Here is a 21,768-nt window from a genome sequence, read left to right as displayed (position 1 = left end):
AAAACATAAGCCTTTCCGCTTTTAATATTTTGTTGGAGGTGTGAGGTCTATCAACTGCTGGTGTGGTGGTCTATCAACTGCTGGTGTGGTGGTCTATCAACTGCTGGTGTGGTGGTCTATCATCTGCTGGTGTGGTGGTCCATCAACTGCTGGTGTGGTGGTCCATCAACTGCTGGTGTGGTGGTCCATCAACTGCTGGTGTGGTGGTCTATCAACTGCTGGTGTGGTGGTCCATCATCTGCTGGTGTGGTGGTCCATCAACTGCTGGTGTGGTGGTCCATCAACTGCTGGTGTGGTGGTCTATCAACTGCTGGTGTGGTGGTCCATCATCTGCTGGTGTGGTGGTCCATCATCTGCTGGTGTGGTGGTCCATCATCTGCTGGTGTGGTGGTTCATCAACTGCTGGTGTGGTGGTCTATCAACTGCTGGTGTGGTGGTCCATCATCTGCTGGTGTGGTGGTTCATCAACTGCTGGTGTGGTGGTCCATCATCTGCTGGTGTGGTGGTCCATCATCTGCTGGTGTGGTGGTCTATCAACTGCTGGTGTGGTGGTCTATCAACTGCTGGTGTGGTGGTCCATCATCTGCTGGTGTGGTGGTTCATCAACTGCTGGTGTGGAGGTCTATCAACTGCTGGTGTGGTGGTCCATCATCTGCTGGTGTGGTGGTCCATCATCTGCTGGTGTGGTGGTCTATCAACTGCTGGTGTGGTGGTCCATCATCTGCTGGTGTGGTGGTCCATCATCTGCTGGTGTGGTGGTTCATCAACTGCTGGTGTGGTGGTCCATCATCTGCTGGTGTGGTGGTCCATCATCTGCTGGTGTGGTGGTTCATCATCTGCTGGTGTGGTGGTCCATCAACTGCTGGTGTGGTGGTCCATCATCTGCTGGTGTGGTGGTCTATCAACTGCTGGTGTGGTGGTCCATCAACTGCTGGTGTGGTGGTCCATCAACTGCTGGTGTGGTGGTTCATCATCTGCTGGTGTGGTGGTCCATCATCTGCTGGTGTGGTGGTCCGTCAACTGCTGGTGTGGCGGTCCATCAACTGCTGGTGTGGTGGTCCGTCAACTGCTGGTGTGGGGGTCCGTCAACTAGTCATGTAAGAGGGTCCATCATTGCCAGTGTGGAGGGATCCAACAATTGCGGGTGTGTGGTACGTGTTCTCTCTCTCCAGTGTGGGGACCCACTTGTAGAAGCGCCTTCTTCCTCACTAAATACAGAATGTGTGGCTAATTTTAAAATAGTCTCGCTGAAGCCCCTTGAGCCTCCTTGGGGTTGGTTGGTGGACCAGGCTACACAAGTGTAGGCATATTTAACACATCTCATCCCATCCCAAGAGATTCTCACTCGACGGTTGGCATGGATGCCCATAGCACCAAGGAACCTCCCAATATGTAAAGAGGATAAAGGATCTTTTCCCTCCGAATGGCAGACAGTGCGATAGGTTTCTACTAGTTCACAACAGGGAATATAATCAGTTTTGTTGTTCGTCTTCACCAAATATTTGGATGCGAATTCCTTGAAAGACTGTATACGTTCACATACTTGAATTTTTTTCATTTTTGTCTTATTGGGTGACTGTGAGCAAGTCACAGAGCCACTGGACCTCTTCGTTGCCTTCACTATATCCTTTGTATCTGGCAGGTATAGACTCTCTTCACCTTCAGTCAACACAACGTCTGGGCAAAGGTTGAGATGGATAACGTCTTGGCATGCCAGATTTCTTAAACGGGGTTTAACACCACGCTTTCTTCTATTTCCAAGCCAAGCCTCAAAATTGGTAGCGTGAGCCCATGTGAGGTGGGTGTAGGCATACTTCTGGCCCTGGCCTCGACACCCGCCCACACGACGGTCCGCATGGATGCCCTCGCTACTAAGGAACCTGCCAAGAACTATAGTGGATCTCGGCACCGTCCCCTGCCACCTGCACCAGTCATGGTAGTACCACACAAGGTCCTCACGGAGGATATAATCGTCTCTCGAGGTTGTTTTAACTAGATAGTTTTTAGTGAACTTCTTGATGGACTCTGGCCAACCACGGGCTTTGTTCCTTTTGTACACTACAGCCTTTAATCTCGGGTGCCGCAGAAAGTGGCGACTAACACGACCACGCTGTCTTGAACGCAGAGGGTAGCGTGGGGACATGTTCCTGACATTCCCAGTTGCACCCAGCGCTGCGTGTACACGATGGTCTGACATGTGGCTGAGGTAAAAGGTATTGACACTTCATAAGCACTGACCCAGGGCGTGTGTACACCACTGTACCGGCGACTGTACCCAGGTGTACTGACGAGGCTGTACCCAGGTGTACTGACGAGGCTGTACCCAGGTGTACCGGCAAGGCTGTACCCAGGTGTACCAGCGAGGCTGTACCCAGGTGTACCGGCAAGACTGTACACAGGTGTACCCAGGTGTACCGGCAAGACTGTACCCAGGTGTACCGGCAAGACTGTACCCAGGTGTACCGGCAAGACTGTACCCAGGTGTACCGACGAGACTGTACCCAGGTGTACCAGCGAGGCTGTACCCAGGTGTACCGACGACTGTACCCAGGTGTGCCGGCGAGGTTGTACCCAGGTGTACCGACGAGGCTGTACCCAGGTGTACCAGCAAGACTGTACCCAGGTGTACCGACGAGGCTGTACCCAGGTGTACCAGCAAGACTGTACCCAGGTGTACCGACGAGGCTGTACCCAGGTGTACCAGCGAGGCTGTACCCAGGTGTACCGACGAGGCTGTACCCAGGTGTACCAGCGAGGCTGTACCCAGGTGTACCGACGAGGCTGTACCGAGGTGTGCCGGCGAGGTTGTACCCAGGTGTACCGACGAGGCTGTACCCAAGTGTACCGGCGAGGCTGTACCCAGGTGTACCAGCGACTGTACCCAGGTGTACCAGCAAGACTGTACCCAGGTGTACCGGCAAGACTGTACCCAGGTGTACCGACGACTGTACCCGCGTGTATTTGTTGACAATGTGCAGCCGTGTCGACGCGCAGCCTGTAGTGCGCAGCTCCTCTGGCCGTACCAGTAACATATATAATATAACATATCGCACCTCAAGTTAAGGATAAAATAATACAAATATAAGCAAAAATCTATATTAAAAAGAGCAGACATTAAAGATATGCTTTGAAGTAGAACAGAGAGAAGTTTTCGTTTATTGTTTACATGGAGAGTGGAGGAAGGTGGAGCCAGACTCCCTGGCCACCTTTATGTCTTCTGATGACTGATGACTCCTGCTTGCTCCTGGTGCCCACAACCAGGAGGAACCATAGAACGTTTCTTGCTATATTGTCCATGCTTTTACTCCTTGGTTTACTAGGTACCCACAGGTTCCAGGGGTCCTGTGGGTTCGGGTATGTTTGTTGAGACAGGAAAATACATCTCAAAGGGATAGAGTAGCTTAGGCTATTTCTTCCCCCCCCCCCATAGGTCCTGCAGGAGGGCATGACAGAGGTTTATAAAGAGGTCGTTCCAGGGGCCCAGCAGGGGGGCATGGTAGTGGTTTACAAAGTCGTCCCCAGGTTCCTGCAGGAGGAAATGGTAGCGGTTTACATGGAGATACAGCAAGGGGATTGGTGGGACCTCACAGCTTTATACACGAGGCTATACACCATGTTGGATGCTCACAGCTTTATTATCCGAGGTTATACTTCTTGTTGGGTGCTCACAGCTTTATTACACGAGGCTATACTGACAGAACACTACACAGGTCTCTTGGTATTTTATACATGCTTTGATACCTGTGAACATAGCCTCTTTGTTGTGTTAAAACATGCTGGTATACGTGAGCAATGATACTGGATATGCATCAAAGCATAATTGAAACCCATGTTGTTGTTGTTATTGGTTGAGCGCTAATTGAAACCTATTGTATATTTAGGGGAAACTGATGGAAGTAGACCCATCGGGAATTAAAAAAGTCCACTCATGGATGTCAACCAACAAACTCACACTAAACATAATAAAGACCTACTACATATTATTGGGAAGCAAATCAACAAATGCAATTTAGCTTCAGATAGACAATGTTAACATCAGCAATAAAATGAATAGAAAGTTCCTTGGCCTATATATCTGGTGGGACTCAACTTCAGCACCCACATACAACACATTACCAAAAAAGTCTCAAAAATGGTTGGTATACTCTCTAAAATCAGATATTATGTTCCAAACTCTGCTCTTCTCTCAATATATTACGCGCTAATCTATCCCTGTCTTACATATGGTATCTGTGTATGCAAACCACTTCAAGCCTATCATCACTCAGCAAAAATCTGTATCAGAACAATGATAATTTATACTCTGTTTTCAGACAACTCACAGCCCCACTGTTTTAATCCCTAAACATGCTAAACATAAACTCACTCCACATATTCTTTTGTGCCATTCACATGTACAAAACCCTGTTCTTAGATGCAAACCCTGTTCTGAAACTCTTCCTTAACAGATGTAATAGAACCCATAATCACCACACCAGATATAAATATCTCTTTGATATCCCCAGAGTCAAACTAAATCTGTTTAAACACTGTATGCAAATAAAGGGACCTAGTCTATGGAACTCACTCCCTAACGAATTAAAAAGCTGAGTTGACCAGACCACACACTAGAAGGTGAAGGGACGACGACGTTTCGGTCCGTCCTGGACCATTCTCAAGTCAATTGTGTCACAATCGACTTGAGAATGGTCCAGGACAGACCGAAACGTCGTCGTCCCTTCACCTTCTGTGTGTGGTCTGGTCAACTTACTTTAGCCACGTTATTGTGACTCATCGCCTGCAATTAAAAAGTTGTCTAACCTACCCTCCTTATTCAAAAGTAACACCAAAAAGTAGCTAATTTCATCCTCATAGTTTTCTACCTAGTGCTTTACACTCGCACTGTATCGTGTGCTGCCCCAGAATATATATAAAATAAATAAAATAAATTGTGCTACCCCACAATATAAAATATTGTGGGCTTCCCCCAAAATATGCCTTCAGAGGTCACGACCTCTCCGCAGGGTGCAGTCGCACCTCCACAGATCTCCAGTATCAGCTAATGATACTGGTAATGGCTCCGAAGGACCACCACTTACGGGCTATTCATGCCCGTGCCACCTTTTGGGTGGCTTAACCTTCATAAATCAATCAACCTAAGCCATATAACTTTACCATTGTAATCACCGCCAGAATCTTATATCATGGTTGTTACTACAATGTAGCTGTCGATAATCCTCAAATTTTTACTAAAATAAACCTGCTAATTTTCTTCAAGTTTTCTTACAATGTATCTGTTAACTTTGTTAAATTTTACTACAAATTACCTACTTAAAATTATCTGATAGATTAAGGAGCTGCCCAAAATGCTATGCGTGTTAGTGGCTTTACAAGAATGTATAAACATCAATGCTGTGTTCTCTCATAAACCCATTGTACCTTCTTGTATATAAATAAATAAATAAATAAATAAATAAATAAATCTGTCAATACTAAAATATTTTGTGTCAGTATCAAGAAATGTTGGCTGGGAACATTTTATATATATACTAGAATTTTGTTTACACATTATGAACATCTTATTAATTTCTTATATAATTACAGATTGTCTCGGGCTCTTGATAATGCATTTATTTATTTAATTACCCATTATTGGATATATGAAAGGTTAGGAAATCTTGTTTCTGCTCTGTGAGTTTATCGGGACTATAGAATGATATTACTTATCATATGAGAAACACGTCTTGTTATGAATAAAAGTATTATATTGCAGACATTTTGAACTTTTATACATTGTTGTCTGGGGGCAAAGATCCCTTCATGTTATATGTACCATCTCTGGCGAGGTTGGGGGCAGCCGGCTAGAATATAATGTTTACACACCAAAATTGTTACAGAAATAAATAGAATGTGCTTTGTTGTGAATATTTAAATAACATAATAAAAATAGAGATGTCCATACTCCCTAGTATGGGTATAAAGACCTATGGGATACCAAAAAATGAACTTTTATAATGTTCTTGTTTTAATATTTTACTCCAGACCTCTGCTGGGAAACGATATTTTAGCAAGTATTGTTAATTTTCAGTTTATTTCAAACGTATTTACTTATTTACTAAAGTATTTTGTAGCTAAATAAAAAAATATATAATATGAGTGGTTGATGGGTCGGGCTCGTGGCGGCGCCACCGTTCTTCCTCTCCGCCATCACTGGTGTACACGAACGGTAAGTACCACCTCTCTGTCTCTGTCTGGCCTCTTGCCCCGGCCTCCTCCACCCCCTCGCCCTCCCCGTGGTGTGCCCCTGCTGAGGTAAGTGTAAGGCGTGTGCTGGGTGAGTGGTGAAGGTGTTGAGTGTGAGGGAGGCGGTGAGTGTGAGTGTAAACACAGGGGCCACACGTGGTGGTGGCCGCCACCTCTAGGGTCCTTCCCTAGACTCGTGCCCCTCGCTCCCGGTACTCTCCCTGCCTCTGTCTCGGGGCACCTGAGAGGTGTGCACCCCACCTGGGGTGTCTTGAGGCTGTTGTGGCCAGCAGGGAGCACTGACGTGGGTCACCATGTGGGGTGACGGGCTCACACGTGTATACAAAGCCTGGCTCTTACACCCATATGCATATGTATACACCCTGTATACAGACAGTATACACGCTGTATACGGAGATATTTTGGGCTCTGTGTGGGTGTTTGGGGGGGGGGTGAGGTTTAGGTTAGCTGTTGATGTGTCTTGTGAACGGTGGGACTTGCCCTCAGTAACAGACATGAAGTTAGCTCATACAATACTATGTTCTTCATATTTATATATGTATGTAATGGTGCTTGGCATTATAGTCTCGTATACCCAATATTATAGACTATATTATATGCAATTTGTTACTGGGCTTAAATGCTGTAGTTCCTCCCCCCCTTCTGCACATATTATCGTTAAATTAATTGGTATCTTATCAAAGGTTGTTTTAGTATTGTTAAACTGTGTGTGATGGGTTAGGGTTGGGTAGATTTTACTGTGTTTGAGAGCAGACTTGGGTGTGAAGTTAGTGGCTAAACGTGTATTTATGAGACCATATTGAGGCTGTACGATGTCAAAGCTGTGTCTCGGGGCGTGAAGTGACGTCTGTTGTAGGTGTGAACAGTATAGCCAGGGAGGTGAGTGAGTGGTAAGTGAAGAAGTGGACTTGGAATGGCTGGTGTGCCTGTATGGCTGGTGTACCTGTGTGGCTGGTGTACCTGTATGGCTGGTGTACCTGTATGGCTGGTGTGCCTGTATGGCTGGTGTGCCTGTATGGCTGGTGTGCCTGTGTGGCTGGTGTGCCTGTGTGGCTGGTGTGCCTGTGTGGCTGGTGTGCCTGTGTGGCTGGTGTGCCTGTGTGGCTGGTGTGCCTGTGTGGCTGGTGTGCCTGTGTGGCTGGTGTGCCTGTGTGGCTGGTGTGCCTGTGTGGCTGGTGTGCCTGTGTGGCTGGTGTGCCTGTGTGGCTGGTGTGCCTGTGTGGCTGGTGTGCCCGTGTGGCTGGTGTGCCCGTGTGGCTGGTGTGCCCGTGTGGCTGGTGTGCCCGTGTGGCTGGTGTGCCCGTGTGGCTGGTGTGCCCGTGTGGCTGGTGTGCCCGTGTGGCTGGTGTGCCCGTGTGGCTGGTGTGCCCGTGTGGCTGGTGTGCCCGTGTGGCTGGTGTGCCCGTGTGGCTGGTGTGCCCGTGTGGCTGGTGTGCCCGTGTGGCTGGTGTGCCCGTGTGGCTGGTGTGCCCGTGTGGCTGGTGTGCCCGTGTGGCTGGTGTGCCCGTGTGGTCTTCCTGCATGCTGGTCACCATTCAACTCCCCAACTGTCCAAGTGGTTAGGCACCATTCCTTTACCAGTCCCATAGTAAATATCCTTAGAGTAAATATCCCATAGTAAATATCCATATTTACCAGTAAATATGAAGCACATTGTGTTGTAAGAATTGAGCACCTCCCATCCCAAATCGTTACCTGGTTGTTACCTGGTTGATTTTCACGTCCCTTCAAAGGGATGAACCGTATGCAAGCTCTGCAGGTCCAAGCTCCACGTACCAAACACTGGCATATTCCTGTGGTCGGTCAGATTTCATCAGCCTCTGATATTCAACGTTATTTTCACATCCCTTCAAAGTGCTACTGTATTATCATAATGGCTTAGCACTTTTGTCTGATAATTACCTTACTTGAATGTGGCTCCTCCACAGTACAGAATTTTAAAACACAACCTAATTCAACCTAAATAAAAAAGTAAAATGGATTGCTATATTGTTTTTAGCTATTAAGTTTCTGGAATACCCTGTAGTATCCATTTACGTATTTTTCAAGTTCAATTTAAAAAATGACTAGTCTACTCTAGATGTTCGTGCACTTGTGGAAGTTAATGGGGTCCAGCTTTAAGGCATGTGCCAAGGATCCAGCCACTCGCTCACATCGTCAGGTAGTTATCATCTGCTTGTAAAGATTATCATCGGTATTGACATGTATTACTACGATGTTCCTGAGAGAATATTGTAGCCGAACGCTGGAATTGAACTCGCATACCTGAACTGATGCATCATGTTCTTGTGATTTCATTGTGTATTATATACTCTCTTCTTGAGGTTATCTTGATGATTTCGGGGCTTTGGTGTCCCCGTGGCCCGGTCCTCGACCAGGCCTCCACCCCCAGGAAGCAGCCTGTGACAGCTGACTAACACCCAGGTACCTATTTTACTGCTAGGTAGTAGGGGCATAGGGTGAAAGAAACTCTGCCCATTGTTTCTCACCGGCACCCGGGATCAAACCCGGGACCACAGGATCACAGTCCAGTGTGCTGTCCGCTCGGCCGACCGGCTACCTAATACTCTACTGTATTATTCATCTCCCTCACCTCAACACTCTTGCATCACATTTTTTATTAATACCTGCAGGTCCAGCCTCCAAGTACCAAACACTGGCATATTCCTGTGGTAGGTCATTTTCATCAGCCTCTCTGATATTCAATTAATTTATACAATATCTGAAGCCATTATAAGTCAAGCTTGGATATTTAGGTAAAAGTTGCAATGGAACGTTCTTTTGTGGCTGTAGGTGGCTGTAGTCTCGGAGGTTTTGTGGCACTAATTTCCAAACCACTGTAGGTGTCTGCCAGTGTTAAACATTTGAAGGATCATAGGATTAAGAGACACTTATTAATCATTAAGGGTGATTTGTCTGCTGGACAATCCCCAGCTCTTGAAAAACTATACTGTAGTACTCTTGGTGTAGTATAGTCTCGTTACTGAACAAGTGGTTAGTGCTTGTACCGAGTACTGTTTGGTTGTGGCCATGACTACTGTTAATAAGTAATAGTGCTGTCTTAGACATAACAGCATAAAAACTCACCTGTGTATTTGAATTTTATGTAAATATTTACACCAAATTTTTTGCACTCCCGAGTGCTTTGTCAAGGTCCGAGTGTGTGGTTTGGATGATTGTGGTTAGGACTAGTTGTTAGAACAAGACATGCACCTCTGACTAATCCTTACTACAATCGGCCTAAACACGCACTCGGACCTTGACAAAGCACTCGGGAGTGCAAAAGATTTGGTGTAAATCGTGACATAAAATTCACAAATACATTACTTTCAGATAAAAACCCACACTTATGTTAATGTTAAGGATTCCTACATGAAAGTACTAAGAGACATGTTTTCAGACACATGTCTGAACATGTCTAATATAGTATTTAAAAGGTAATATTTGACAAAAAAAAAAAAATGGTCAGTGTATGTATGTATGCCTCAGTGGTCAGTGTATGTATGAAGGGAGCCGGTCGGCCGAGCGGACAGCACGCTGGACTTGTGATCCTGTGGTCCTGGGTTCGATCCCAGGCACCGGCGAGAAACAATGGGCAGAGTTTCTTTCACCCTATGCCCCTGTTACCTAGCAGTAAAATAGGTACCTGGGTGTTAGTCAGCTGTCACGGGCTGCTTCCTGGGGGTGGAGGCCTGGTCGAGGACCGGGCCGCGGGGACACTAAAAGCCCCGAAATCATCTCAAGATGACCTCAAGAAGATGCCTCAACAAAATTTTTAAATTAAATTGTTAAAATTTTGCCCCGAGGGGCGAGTTTATTGGGCAGCACCACTCATCTTGTGAGTGGACATACCGCCATAGCAGCATGTACAACACTCCCCAATAGGAAGAAAACCCACTGGGTTGTTCATCCTGTCACTTGTACCCAGACAAGTGACAGGATGTCAACAAAATTGACACTTAAAGCTACTACCCATAAAATGTTGCCTACATGCTTGTCTAGAAGTATTAGCAATAACATGTCATCCTTCAGCCTTGTCTTGCTATTGACGTAAACCCACTTGAACATGTAATGCATGGACATGATGAAAAAAATTGGGGAAAGTCACCTTCTGGGAGGGTTAAATTTTTTTGTAATCTTGAAAGGTAAATGAGCGAAGGGGGGTGGGGGTGCTTAATGTAAGAGTACAGTATACAAATGGCTGAAAATGTACATGATAGTTATGTGTGAATAGTTTCAAGCTTAACAATCCAATGTAGAACAAAATGAGATACTTTCTTGCTCATAATGTAGTCATCAGCAGATAAGATTAAGTCATAAATGCCAAAACATGGCTGCATTTTGAATTGCAACAAGGTAAAATAATAAGGAAAATTAACAGACCTTTTGACAAGACTCGGGCTTCCTGTCTTCGAGGACATTAGAGTGAGTGACCCCTCGGGTAAATTTGGGTATTAAATTTCATCACAAAATGAACCAAAATAGATATAAATTGGATTATAATAAATTCAGAATGCCTTGGTAAATGCAGGTTGATCATATGTATTTATTGGGTAATGTAATTGCAGTTGTATTGGTGGAGTGTTTAAAGTGTAGGTTAGATATACAGTATATTCTGAGTGGTAGTGTGAATAGTTGCCTTTGCTTGGGCCAGTCTTTAATTTCCAATCTTCCGTGAGTAAGAAGGTTGATGGTGTTGAAGATTGTTGTTGTTCCCGTGGTCTTGTTTCAGGAGTATGTTGTTCCATGTGGTCTTGTTTCAGGAGTATGTTGTTCCCGTGGTCTTGTTTCAGGAGTATGTTGTTCCCGTGGTCTTGTTTCAGGAGTATGTTGTTCCCGTGGTCTTGTTTCAGGAGTATGTTGTTCCCGTGGTCTTGTTTCAGGAGTATGTTGTTCCTGTGGTCTTGTTTCAGGAGTATGTTGTTCCTGTGGTCTTGTTTCAGGAGTATGTTGTTCCATGTGGTCTTGTTTCAGGAGTATGTTGTTCCCGTGGTCTTGTTTCAGGAGTATGTTGTTCCCGTGGTCTTGTTTCAGGAGTATGTTGTTCCTGTGGTCTTGTTTCAGGAGTATGTTGTTCCTGTGGTCTTGTTTCAGGAGTATGTTGTTCCTGTGGTCTTGTTTCAGGAGTATGTTGTTCCTGTGGTCTTGTTTCAGGAGTATGTTGTTCCTGTGGTCTTGTTTCAGGAGTATGTTGTTCCTGTGGTCTTGTTTCAGGAGTATGTTGTTCCCGTGGTCTTGTTTCAGGAGTATGTTGTTCCTGTGGTCTTGTTTCAGGAGTATGTTGTTCCATGTGGCTTTTTACTGTCAATCCTATACAATGGGATTCTAGTCAAAATGATAGCAATTTTGCAGATCCTTAGTACAGTATTGCCAAAGTTATTCAATTTGGTTGGTAGCTTGTTATAATGGCTGAAAATTTTAAGTGATTCTGGTATTAATGTGTGTAAAAATGTGGTTGAACTAATAAGTTGTTTAAAAAATAATGAAACTATTAACAAGCAAGTTTATCGGTTACAAAAAAAAATGTTTGACCCGCTCAAGAATCTCCTCTGTAATGCAAGCACTTGTCGATACTGTGTGCCAAACCCTCTTATTTAAACAAAGTATTTTGAATACTGGGGTCCAGGCTGAAGCTTAAAAACTTAAACATGACAATACAAATAGTCTTGGGTTCCGGTCACATTTGTTCTCGACTCACAATTGAACATGACAATACAAATAGTCTTGTTCTGGTCACATTTGTTCTCGACTCACAATTGAACATGACAATACAAATAGTCTTGGGTTCTGGTCAGATTTGTTCTCGACTCACAATTGAGAATTCCGGTTTCGTTCTAGACTCAATTGAGAATTTTGGGTTCGAGTCCCGGGTGGGACAGAACTGATTACGTGCATTTCCTATCACGTAATGTGCCTGTTCACCTAGCAGCAAGTAGGTATCCAGGAGTTAGCTTGTTGTGGGGTTGCATCCTGGGGGGGGGGGGCATTGATGTAAGCCTAACATGGGTAAATACACTGGATGTCTGTCCCCCCTGATGCAATGAATTATTATTTAAATATGAAACTTAAAAAAATGTATGCCTCATACTGAGATAGTTTTCCAAGAAATGCCAACGTGTTTCTGATGTGTAAATAAATCATTGATCCTAGATGGCTTAAGATTTTATTAAATATTGTCATTTCCATCGAGCAAAAAATTAAGCGTTTCTGATGTGTGTACCGTGTGCCCTCCCTGCCAGGAGCAGTGGTGGGGGAGGGGGGGGGGGGCAGAATGCTTACCTTTAACTGGTAATTATTTCAAGTGGGCAGCTGTTTCGTGTATTTAACATTTCGACATCAAATTGTTTGCATAAGATTGTCATGGTACAGTACAGATAAAATTATTTAAATATACAGTACAGTAAATATATTTTTTGGAGAAATTTGAAATGGAGCTGCAATGAGCTGCTTCTGGCATATTGAATGCAAATACTGCATTTATAAATATCTAAATTTTGTGAGACCATGAAAATGCACAATACATAGTACTGTATTGTGCAGATACTATACTGCACAATACTATGTATTGTGCAGTATAGTATACCTGTACTGTAGTTATAATTTTTGCACCGACATTCCAACCTAACTTTTTGAAATGATAGTATTTATAGTAACTTTGTTTGAAGGTAGCATTATATAGTGATGGACCACCAAAAAGTTCCTTTTTGGCCTTTTAATTTTAGTCTTGAAAAATGAAGCCAAAATCTTAACCATTCCTAGGCCTAATATAGCACATATGTACTATATTAGGTACAAGATGTGCGCATTAGACCCAAGATTGCTAGGAGAGGTAAGGTTCTATATTATGCTTTTAAGTTTTCCATTTGGCTATACTCAATACTGTAATCCTAAAGTGCGACATTTTTGGTGATCCATCACTACATGTTGGTACCTTTGATCAAGTAGTTACGATGAGTATTATCATTTTAGGAGGATGGGCTGGCATATTCTCACACCATCTCTCTTCTTTGGCACAAATAAAAGGAAGATGTATAACGTGAACTTCCAAATTGGACATTCCAATCCCCCCCCCCTCCCCAACCCCAAATGGGATTTAGTCGATCAGTTTGAACAGCATTGTACATGGGTTCTATATTTTATTCCTTTTGGAGCCTTTTTCTGCTGTGGAATTGGGTTCATTGAATAGTTGAATTGGGGCTTTTAAAGTATCTCTTGCTAAAAGATAGGAGATGCAATGTGTTCTTCATTTGTGGCTAAGCCATTGTCCTCACTTTGATTCCTTTTTGAGTTTGACTGGAATTTGTAGACCTAATTAAAATAAATTAATGGGGCACGATATACTATTTATTATGCATCTTAAAATTGTGAAGTCTTGAGGTCAGTCAGGGTTGGCATGGTAGCTACCCACTCACCCACCTGGGCTGGAATTTTTTAGTTAAAAACCTAAGAAAGATTCTTTAACATGACTCAACTTTTATTTTATTTTATTAAATAGATTAAAACTAATGTCCCACTGCTCAGTACACTACATGGACAGGCTAAAGGTGTATGAACCTGTAAACCGAATTATCCTAGTATACAGTACTGTATTAGTAAATATAAAGCAAGTGGGATACATTTTAATTCTGTATAGTGTTTTGGTACATTGTTAATGGCTGTGCTAATGTAAACTATTTGTATGTTTTTGGGTAAAGTTTAGGAAGTTGTGGTGGTGTGCCGTGATTGTCCCAGGTAACATGGGTTAAGACGTGGTGGTGTGCCGTGATTGTCCCAGGTAACATGGGTTAAGACGTGGTGGTGTGCCGTGATTGTCCCAGGTAACATGGGTTAAGACGTGGTGGTGTGCCGTGATTGTCCCAGGTCACATGGGTTAAGACGTGGTGGTGTGCCGTGATTGTCCCAGGTAACATGGGTTAAGACGTGGTGGTGTGCCGTGATTGTCCCAGGTAACATGGGTTAAGACGTGGTGGTGGCTGACTGACTTGGTGGTCCGATTAGGTCAAGTTAGGTTATCAATTGTTGCACGGATGTTAAATTATTAAAGAATTCTGATAGGTTCATTAGGTAGGCATTTTTTTGTTTACTAAACCCATCCCGATTGTTAGTTTAGTTTTGGTCCTCGATTGAAATTTTGACTTTAATCGTTTCCAACACATTAGGAACTAATAGAATTTTGTTTAATGAACTAACGAATAGTATTGCACAGATCTCCAGATAATCTGGAAGAACGGTGTACTTTTAAATTATTTAATGTTGATTTTATTTGTATCCTAACATTGTTTTATTTTACAGGCAAAATGGCAATTCGTCCACTTAAAAAACCCAAGATTGTCAAGAAGCGGGTAAAGAAATTTATCCGCCACCAAAGTGATCGCTATGTTAAGCTGAGGGTGAGTAATCATTCGCTATGTTAAGCTGAGGGTGAGTAATCATTCGCTATGTTAAGCTGAGGGTGAGTAATCATTCGCTATGTTAAGCTGAGGGTGAGTAATCATTCGCTATGTTAAGCTGAGGGTGAGTAATCATTCGCTATGTTAAGCTGAGGGTGAGTAATCGGTAATCTTGCTCAGAATTTCTTCTTTTCACTATTAGCACATGTGATGATCAGGAGTCAATTGTACACCTGAATGTTGCCATCCAGCTTTAATAAACTGTTCACTATATACTATCTATCTGATCTGTACATCCATAGTATATATGGCAGTACAGAAAATAACACTGGCAGTCACTGGCACAAGGGTAAAATACTCACCCAGCACTTTGACCTGGGTTTGTATCCCGGCCGGGGAGGATTGACTAGGCGCCTGTCCTTAACTGTAGCCTCTGTTCACCCAGCAGTGAATGGGTACCTGGTTGATAAATAATTTGATGGGGTCATATTCTGGGGAAAAAAATAGGATTAAGAACCTGCCCGAAATGCTATGCGTGCTAGTGGCTTTGCAAGAATGTGAGAACTCTTGTACAGTATATAAATATATAAAAAGATACCAGTTGCCATTAACCCTTCTTGCAATATGCTCGGTAGGTTTACAGTAAGCTGGTTTTGGGGGGAGGGGCCAGGGGGGGGGGGTTGCTGTTACCCCATGCTTCCCTAGGACCTCCTAGTCTTATGCTGCAGCCAGTACTCTTCAAGGCTCTTCTCTCTCTCATGGATGATATTGTTTTCTTTAAATTTGTAGTTTACCAGAATGTTACCTTTGCTAGCAGCAGGAGTTCTCAGTGTCAACACTTTAGTGTAGACTATTGAGTGCTGTTATATATGCTCTAGGTAACTTTACACTCTACAGTGCTCCTTCAAATCTGCACCTCAATATAACGGATACCTCTTAAGTGGACCCAGTTTGCCCACTTGATCCATTTAAATTTTGTATGTCAGAAAAATGTCCATATTTTGTATAAGTATGGACTTCTCACAAAATGTGGTAACTAGGCAAATTTATTTCCTGCAGATCATATTTTCCCCAATTGTTTATATTATGCTTTGTATATGATCACTGGAGGTGCTTAAAAGTATTAATTGGAACAGGTTCTGAAGATATAACATGTGAATGTGATCATAAAATTTAGTGGGGGGAGGGGTGGTGATGAAAGGATGAAAGAAGTTTGAGAAAAATCAAACGAGTTTTCCTTGCGAGTTATATTATCCCATATATCCGTAAATTGTGTTAATATAGGGTTAACCTTAAACAGTTTGAGGTGTGGAAATCTCAATGGACCTATTTTTAGAGGAAATCAGATGACTGATTTTCATTTAGTTTTGTTGATTTTTGTAGAGTGTAAACTGAGCCAGTTGACAACATGGGATGCCCATTAGGCTTAGTTACAACCAAATTTTATGGTTCATTTTAAGTTTTCACTAAAAATATGAAAACTTTGGTAATAACCAAAAAATTATATTTTTTCAGTGTGAATTTCATGCAAATTTGGGTAGTCTCGAGTGATATTCCAGATTTTTACGAGTCCTCTTTTTAAATGGTACTGTTCCAGAGTATGCATCTCTTGTCCAGTTACTTGTCGAGTGCAGTTAATGAAGTATTTGATGTTTGTGAACACACATTTTTGGTGCTCCATGGAGCGAGTTGTCATTTTTGGCAGGAGGACATGTGCAGTCCCAGGGTGACACAGGTGGCAAGGTCTCTCTTCATTCTGGCCTTGCAGGCAAATAGTGGCAGTGTCTGGCTATCCTCCTTGGCACCCTTGGCTAACTGCTGCTAGGTGGCACTGTCAGTTTTGTTCTACATTCAGTTAGCAAACTGGGACTGGATTTTCAGTTGAAATTATTACATGATTTCATCATCATGAACTTGTCTTTGGGCTGCAATGCTTACATGGTTTTGTATAGGGTTTATCTATTTATAGCCCAGAGGCCAGATTCACGAAGCAGTTATGTAATTACTTATGAACGTGTACATCTTTCCTCATTCTTTGACGGCTTGGGTTTCATTTATTAAGCCGTTTACAAGCATGAAAAGTTCACAATCAACTGTTGTTATAAACAGCCTCCTGGTGCTTCGGAACTCATTAGCTGATTAATAATTGTAAACAAAGCCGATTGAGAAGATGTACACGTTTGTAAGTGTTGGCGTAAATGCTTTGTGAATCTGGCCCCCCTGATGCCTTTCTTCCTCTCGGCTCCCCATAAGAGGGTGGCCACAGATGGTTTCTCTAGGAGGCTTTATCACCTCAGACAAGTCTCCCCTCCCCCAAACGTCAAGTCATATTGTTCCACTCCTGCCTTGAAAATGTTGGCTTCACGTTGTGAGAAACTGGAAGCCTGTTTAGGCTGATTGAGGTTTCCCTATGCTTCTAGGTTGACTACTGACCTTCCCCAGGATGCAACTTATAATCAAATGTAGGAAATACCCACACCAGGTAAATGCTGGTGGTATGAGAGAGGTGCGGTGTGCGAGAGGGTGTAGAAGCTACCAGTAATTACCTAAGAGTAGTTGTAGGATCAGAGAGAGCTAAGCTCGTAGAGTCCTGTCTTCCCAGTACTGTCGAATGATGCTTTGAAACTTGACTGTTTTGGCTTTCAATGCCACCTCATTTAGCTTGTTCCAATCGTCTACCACTCTTGTTTGCAAAAGTAAACTTTCTAATATTGGCTTGAAACTGTGTCCTCTTCGTGAAGTTGCTAGTTTCAGGAATTTGTCAATTCCTGTTAGTATTTTGTTAGTGGTGAGCATATCTTCTCTTTTTTTTATTCTATCTTCTAGTTCTGGCATGTTTAACGCCTCCAGTCGCTCTCCTCATAACTCTTTGATTTTCAGTTCCGGAAGCCATTTTGAAGCATGCGTTGCACTTTTTCCACTTTATTGATGTGCTTCTTGAGAGTTGGGCACCGTGCAACTGCTGCATATTCCAACTTAAGTCTCACAAAAGTCATGAACAGTTTCTTTAGTATTTCACCATCAATATAATTAAAAGCAAGTCTGAAGTTGGAAAGCGACCCATACGTTCCTCTCACAATGTTCTTTGTGTTCCTCTTTCCTTATGGATGAAATATTTTGTCTTCCATGTCAGAAGTCTCCTTGTCACCCCTCCAGCATATCCCAGTTTCCAGAACATGTGGAAATTAGTGTGTGGGATTGTTTGGCTTTCCTGCACTGCTTATTGGGACTAAGTGGTCCCGGGATGGAGTGACCCTCTTGGTGCACTTGTTAATTAAGCAAGCAAGGCCTGAGCAGGCTCCCACACTCCCAAAATGATGAACACCTTTAAGGGTGGGGAGGAGGGGCGGCTCGGCCGGGAGCCGGTTGGCCGAGCGGACAGCACGCTGGACTTGTGATCCTGTGGTCCCGGGTTCGATCCCGAGCGCCGGTGAGAAACAATGGGCAGTTTCTTTCTCCCTATGCCCCTGTTACCTAGCAGTAAAATAGGTACCTGGGTGTTAGTCAGCTGTCACGGGCTGCTTCCTGGGGGTGGAGGCCTGGTCGAGGACTGGGCCGTGGGGACACTAAAGCCCTAAAATCATCTCAAGATAACCTCAAGGAAGGGGGTCCTACCTGGTTAGCACTGCAGGAATGACGGCGGGTTCTCCTTGCTACACAACAATTACTACTTTACTAGTGCTAGTTAGTGCACATTTTATTTTTAAAAGTATTCACACAAAATAAACTTACTGAATCAATCAAATCGTAAATTTAAAAAATATACTGTACAATGAAAGAAAAGTTGAGGAATAAATTGAAAATCAGAACATTTGGGCAGTGTATATGGAGGAGCATCTGCTTCCCACCACAGCCTGGGCTTGATGGGAAGCCTCCACCAGGCTTCCTGTGAGCCTGGTGGATAGCGCGCACGACTCGTAATTCTGTGGCACGGGTTTAATTCCCGCACAAGGCAGAAACAAATGGGCAAAGTTTCTTTCACCCTGAATGTCCGTTACCTAGCAGTAAATACGTACCTGGGAGTTAGTCAGCTGTCATGGGCTGCTTCCTGGGGTGTGTGTGGTGTGGAGGAAAAAAAAAAGTTAGTAAACAGTTGATTGACAGTCGAGAGGCGGGCCGAAAGAGCAAAGCTCAACCCCCGCAAAACACAACTAGGTGAATACACCATAGGCTGAGGCGGAGTTAGGTAGGGGGGGGTGTACTCAGGCAGTCTAGCAACTGGCTGGGCCTACAGTAAAGTCATGCCTGCAAATGCACGTTGTATCATTTGCACAAAAGTGCAACAAGAATCTTTATTTTGATGAAGAAAATACTAACAATCTTGTACAAATTAAATATTTGGCTTGTACTGCATTTTTCTTTTAACTGGACTTGATCCTATTGTGTTGAGCCATTAGCAGTAGAGTGGTTATATTGTGTGCCTGATTATACTGTTCAAACTGCACAGAACTAAGTATTGAGGATAAGAAAGCTACTTGGCTTCACAGGGGAAAGAGAAAGGATTTCTTTTTTAATAACGTTCAGAAGTTACTGTACAGTATAATTTTTATTTATACACGTACAGTAGTCTTATTTTATTGCATGGAAAAATCTTGATGCAAGGGGCGATAACAGAAGAACTGACATCAATAGATACATCTGCACAAGGAAGGGAACAAAGCATTGGCTAAAAATAGACCAGGCATTAACATCACACAATAAAGGTTTTTGAGTGACCGGGAGTCGGATTTCCAGTTTTCTGGAGAACAGTGACTTCCACAACACAGGTTAACATGCAGTTAGAGCAGGAAGGTCATGCCTTTAACAGTTACTTGACCACTATGGCAAAATCACAGAAGTGTTAGTGAAAAATAGATTGCATAAGTAGGGCCTGACAGCTGAGTGGACAGCGCTTCAGATTTGTAGTCCTGAGGTTCCGGGTTCACTTCCGGGTTTGATTCCCGGTGGAGGTGGAAACAAATGGGCAGTGTTTCTTGCACCCTGATGCCCCTGTTAACCTAACAGTAAATAAATACCTGGGAGTTAGACAGCTGCTATGTACTGTCCAATAGACTACGGGCTTATAGGTGTGGTGTGCCACCAATAGCCCTTATAGGCTACAGGCTGCTCCCTGGGAATGTGTAACAAAGAGGAGTTCGACCGGGCCGCGGGGACGCCAAGCCCCGAAATCATCTCGAGATAACCTCAAGATAAGATGCTGTGAACAGGTAAAGTAGGGCGATAGTAAATGAATTTCTTGTCGAACAGTAGGTAAAGAGCAACAGTTGCACTGAATAAAGTCTTAAGCACAGTGAAAAGCACTGTGCCTTAGGGCACAAATATTGCATCACTGCTTTTCTTTAGTCTTATATCAAACAGACAAAAGTACAAATCACAGCTTCATGTCATCCTTTGCAGAGTACACAAATCAACATTGAATTTCCTTCTGTAGAAGACACTGAAAAACTACGAGCTGATATTAGTAGTTTTCATTTGGGCAACAGAAAATAAGTTTGCAGGCACATGCATAGGTATGGTAAACATGAAGACCTTAAACAAAATTCAGGGTACAAGACATAAGATCTCATATTTAGGGAGCATAACCAAGCAAATATAGTGTCAGAAAAATGATAGGATTGATTATGAGAACCTTAAAATCTAAGGATCCCGTCAGTGCTCGTAGTATTCAAATCACTTGAGCTGTCCTGCCTTTAGTACAGCTCAATACTATCTTTCCCCTTCAAAGCAGAATAGGTTGCTGAAATAGAGGGACTTCAGAGAACATACATGACAGGCCCTAGTGAGACCGTCAAAGCTCAAAATGTACAGTCTAGAGAGAAGCAAGAGGAGGTATCACAATACAGTTTATATACATGGAATAGTTGAATTTTTCCAATTCCAATAATTCTTATCTGATGGCAACATGTTCATCATTGCCAAGCCATTTTTGCTCACTTGATTGCATGTTTGTTTACTGTACATTTCTTAAATACTGTGAGTTGGGTAAACCAGTAATGAAAATATTGTTAATAGAACCAGTAATATTGCCCAATAATGAAAATAGATAATATACGCCAACTAGCAATAAATGCCTTGTAATTTAACCTTGTGCTCCTCTTGGAGAAGCTGCTGGTGGATAAAAGGTGTTCAACTTGTATCTATAACTAATGAAAAAATTAATGAGGTTGCTCAAGAAAAAACATTTTAACATACCTATCTTTTCATTAACCTAGAAAAACTATCTGGTTTAGATTACTACATTACTATCTGGTGGTAGTAATTTTGTAGTAACGTAATTTTTTTCTAGAGTTTCTTAATGAACTGACTTCGAAACACATTTCCATCAATATTAATAAAATGTATTTGTGTTGCAGCCCAACTGGAGGAAACCGAAGGGTATTGACAACCGTGTGAGGCGGCGCTTCAGAGGGCAGTACCTCATGCCCAATGTTGGTTATGGTTCAGCAGCCAAGACCAAACACATGCTTCCTAATGGCTTCAGAAAGGTCCTCATTCATAATGTTCGTGTAAGTATGGAAAAGCTATTTTTCTGAGCCTGAAGAAATATTGTGATGAAAACCTTATAGGCTAGAGTTCTAAACTCCTGCAGTTGGCGGGGGTGTATGGTGACGTTTATCCTTACTGATAAGACTAAAGCAATGCGTACGTTGTTGTTGACAAGATTTGTTGTTAATAGGCATTTTTAATTTCCCAGGAACTGGAAGTTCTGATGATGCAAAATCGTACCTTCTGTGCAGAAATTGCCCATGGTGTTTCCTCCCGTAAGCGCAAGGATATCGTTGAGAGGGCAAACCAACTATCAATTCGCCTGACCAATGGATCTGCGAGACTGCGTACTGAAGAATCCACTTAAGATAATAAATTGTGGTTATAATATAGTCTTTCATTTCAAATGCCCCAGAATAGTCTTTATATTTAAATAGTACTTTTATTTGGCACAGTATTTGATGATTTGGGCACTTGTAAGTGATGTAAGGTTTTTGTACTACTCAAGAGGCTCAGAGTAATACATATGTACTACACTGGGTAGCAGTTGTGCTGTAGTATGGCAGGATTTATGCCCATGACCTTGATACAGTTGTCGCTGCCATGGAGGAAGAGCAAAACTGGTGCAATATATAGATTTTGCAAAAGC

At 43.1% G+C, this 21,768-nt stretch overlaps 1 protein-coding gene across 1 annotated transcript; it reads left to right on the top strand.

The window, feature by feature from the left end:
• The first annotated feature begins 6,116 nt into the window (after window positions 1-6,116).
• On the top strand, window positions 6,117-21,507 carry RpL32 (Ribosomal protein L32). Its single transcript, XM_045764224.2, has 4 exons — window positions 6,117-6,205; window positions 14,536-14,633; window positions 20,987-21,139; window positions 21,328-21,507. Exons 2-4 carry the CDS (start codon window positions 14,541-14,543, stop codon window positions 21,484-21,486), a joined length of 405 nt encoding a protein of 134 aa, XP_045620180.1. The 5' UTR covers window positions 6,117-6,205; window positions 14,536-14,540; the 3' UTR covers window positions 21,487-21,507.
• Window positions 21,508-21,768: the final 261 nt, after the last annotated feature.

This window comes from Procambarus clarkii, chromosome 75, assembly GCF_040958095.1.
Source record: "Procambarus clarkii isolate CNS0578487 chromosome 75, FALCON_Pclarkii_2.0, whole genome shotgun sequence".
NCBI lineage: Eukaryota > Metazoa > Arthropoda > Malacostraca > Decapoda > Cambaridae > Procambarus > Procambarus clarkii.
The sequence above is the reverse complement of the archived record's forward strand: the minus strand, read 5'-3'. Positions and strand labels throughout refer to the sequence as shown.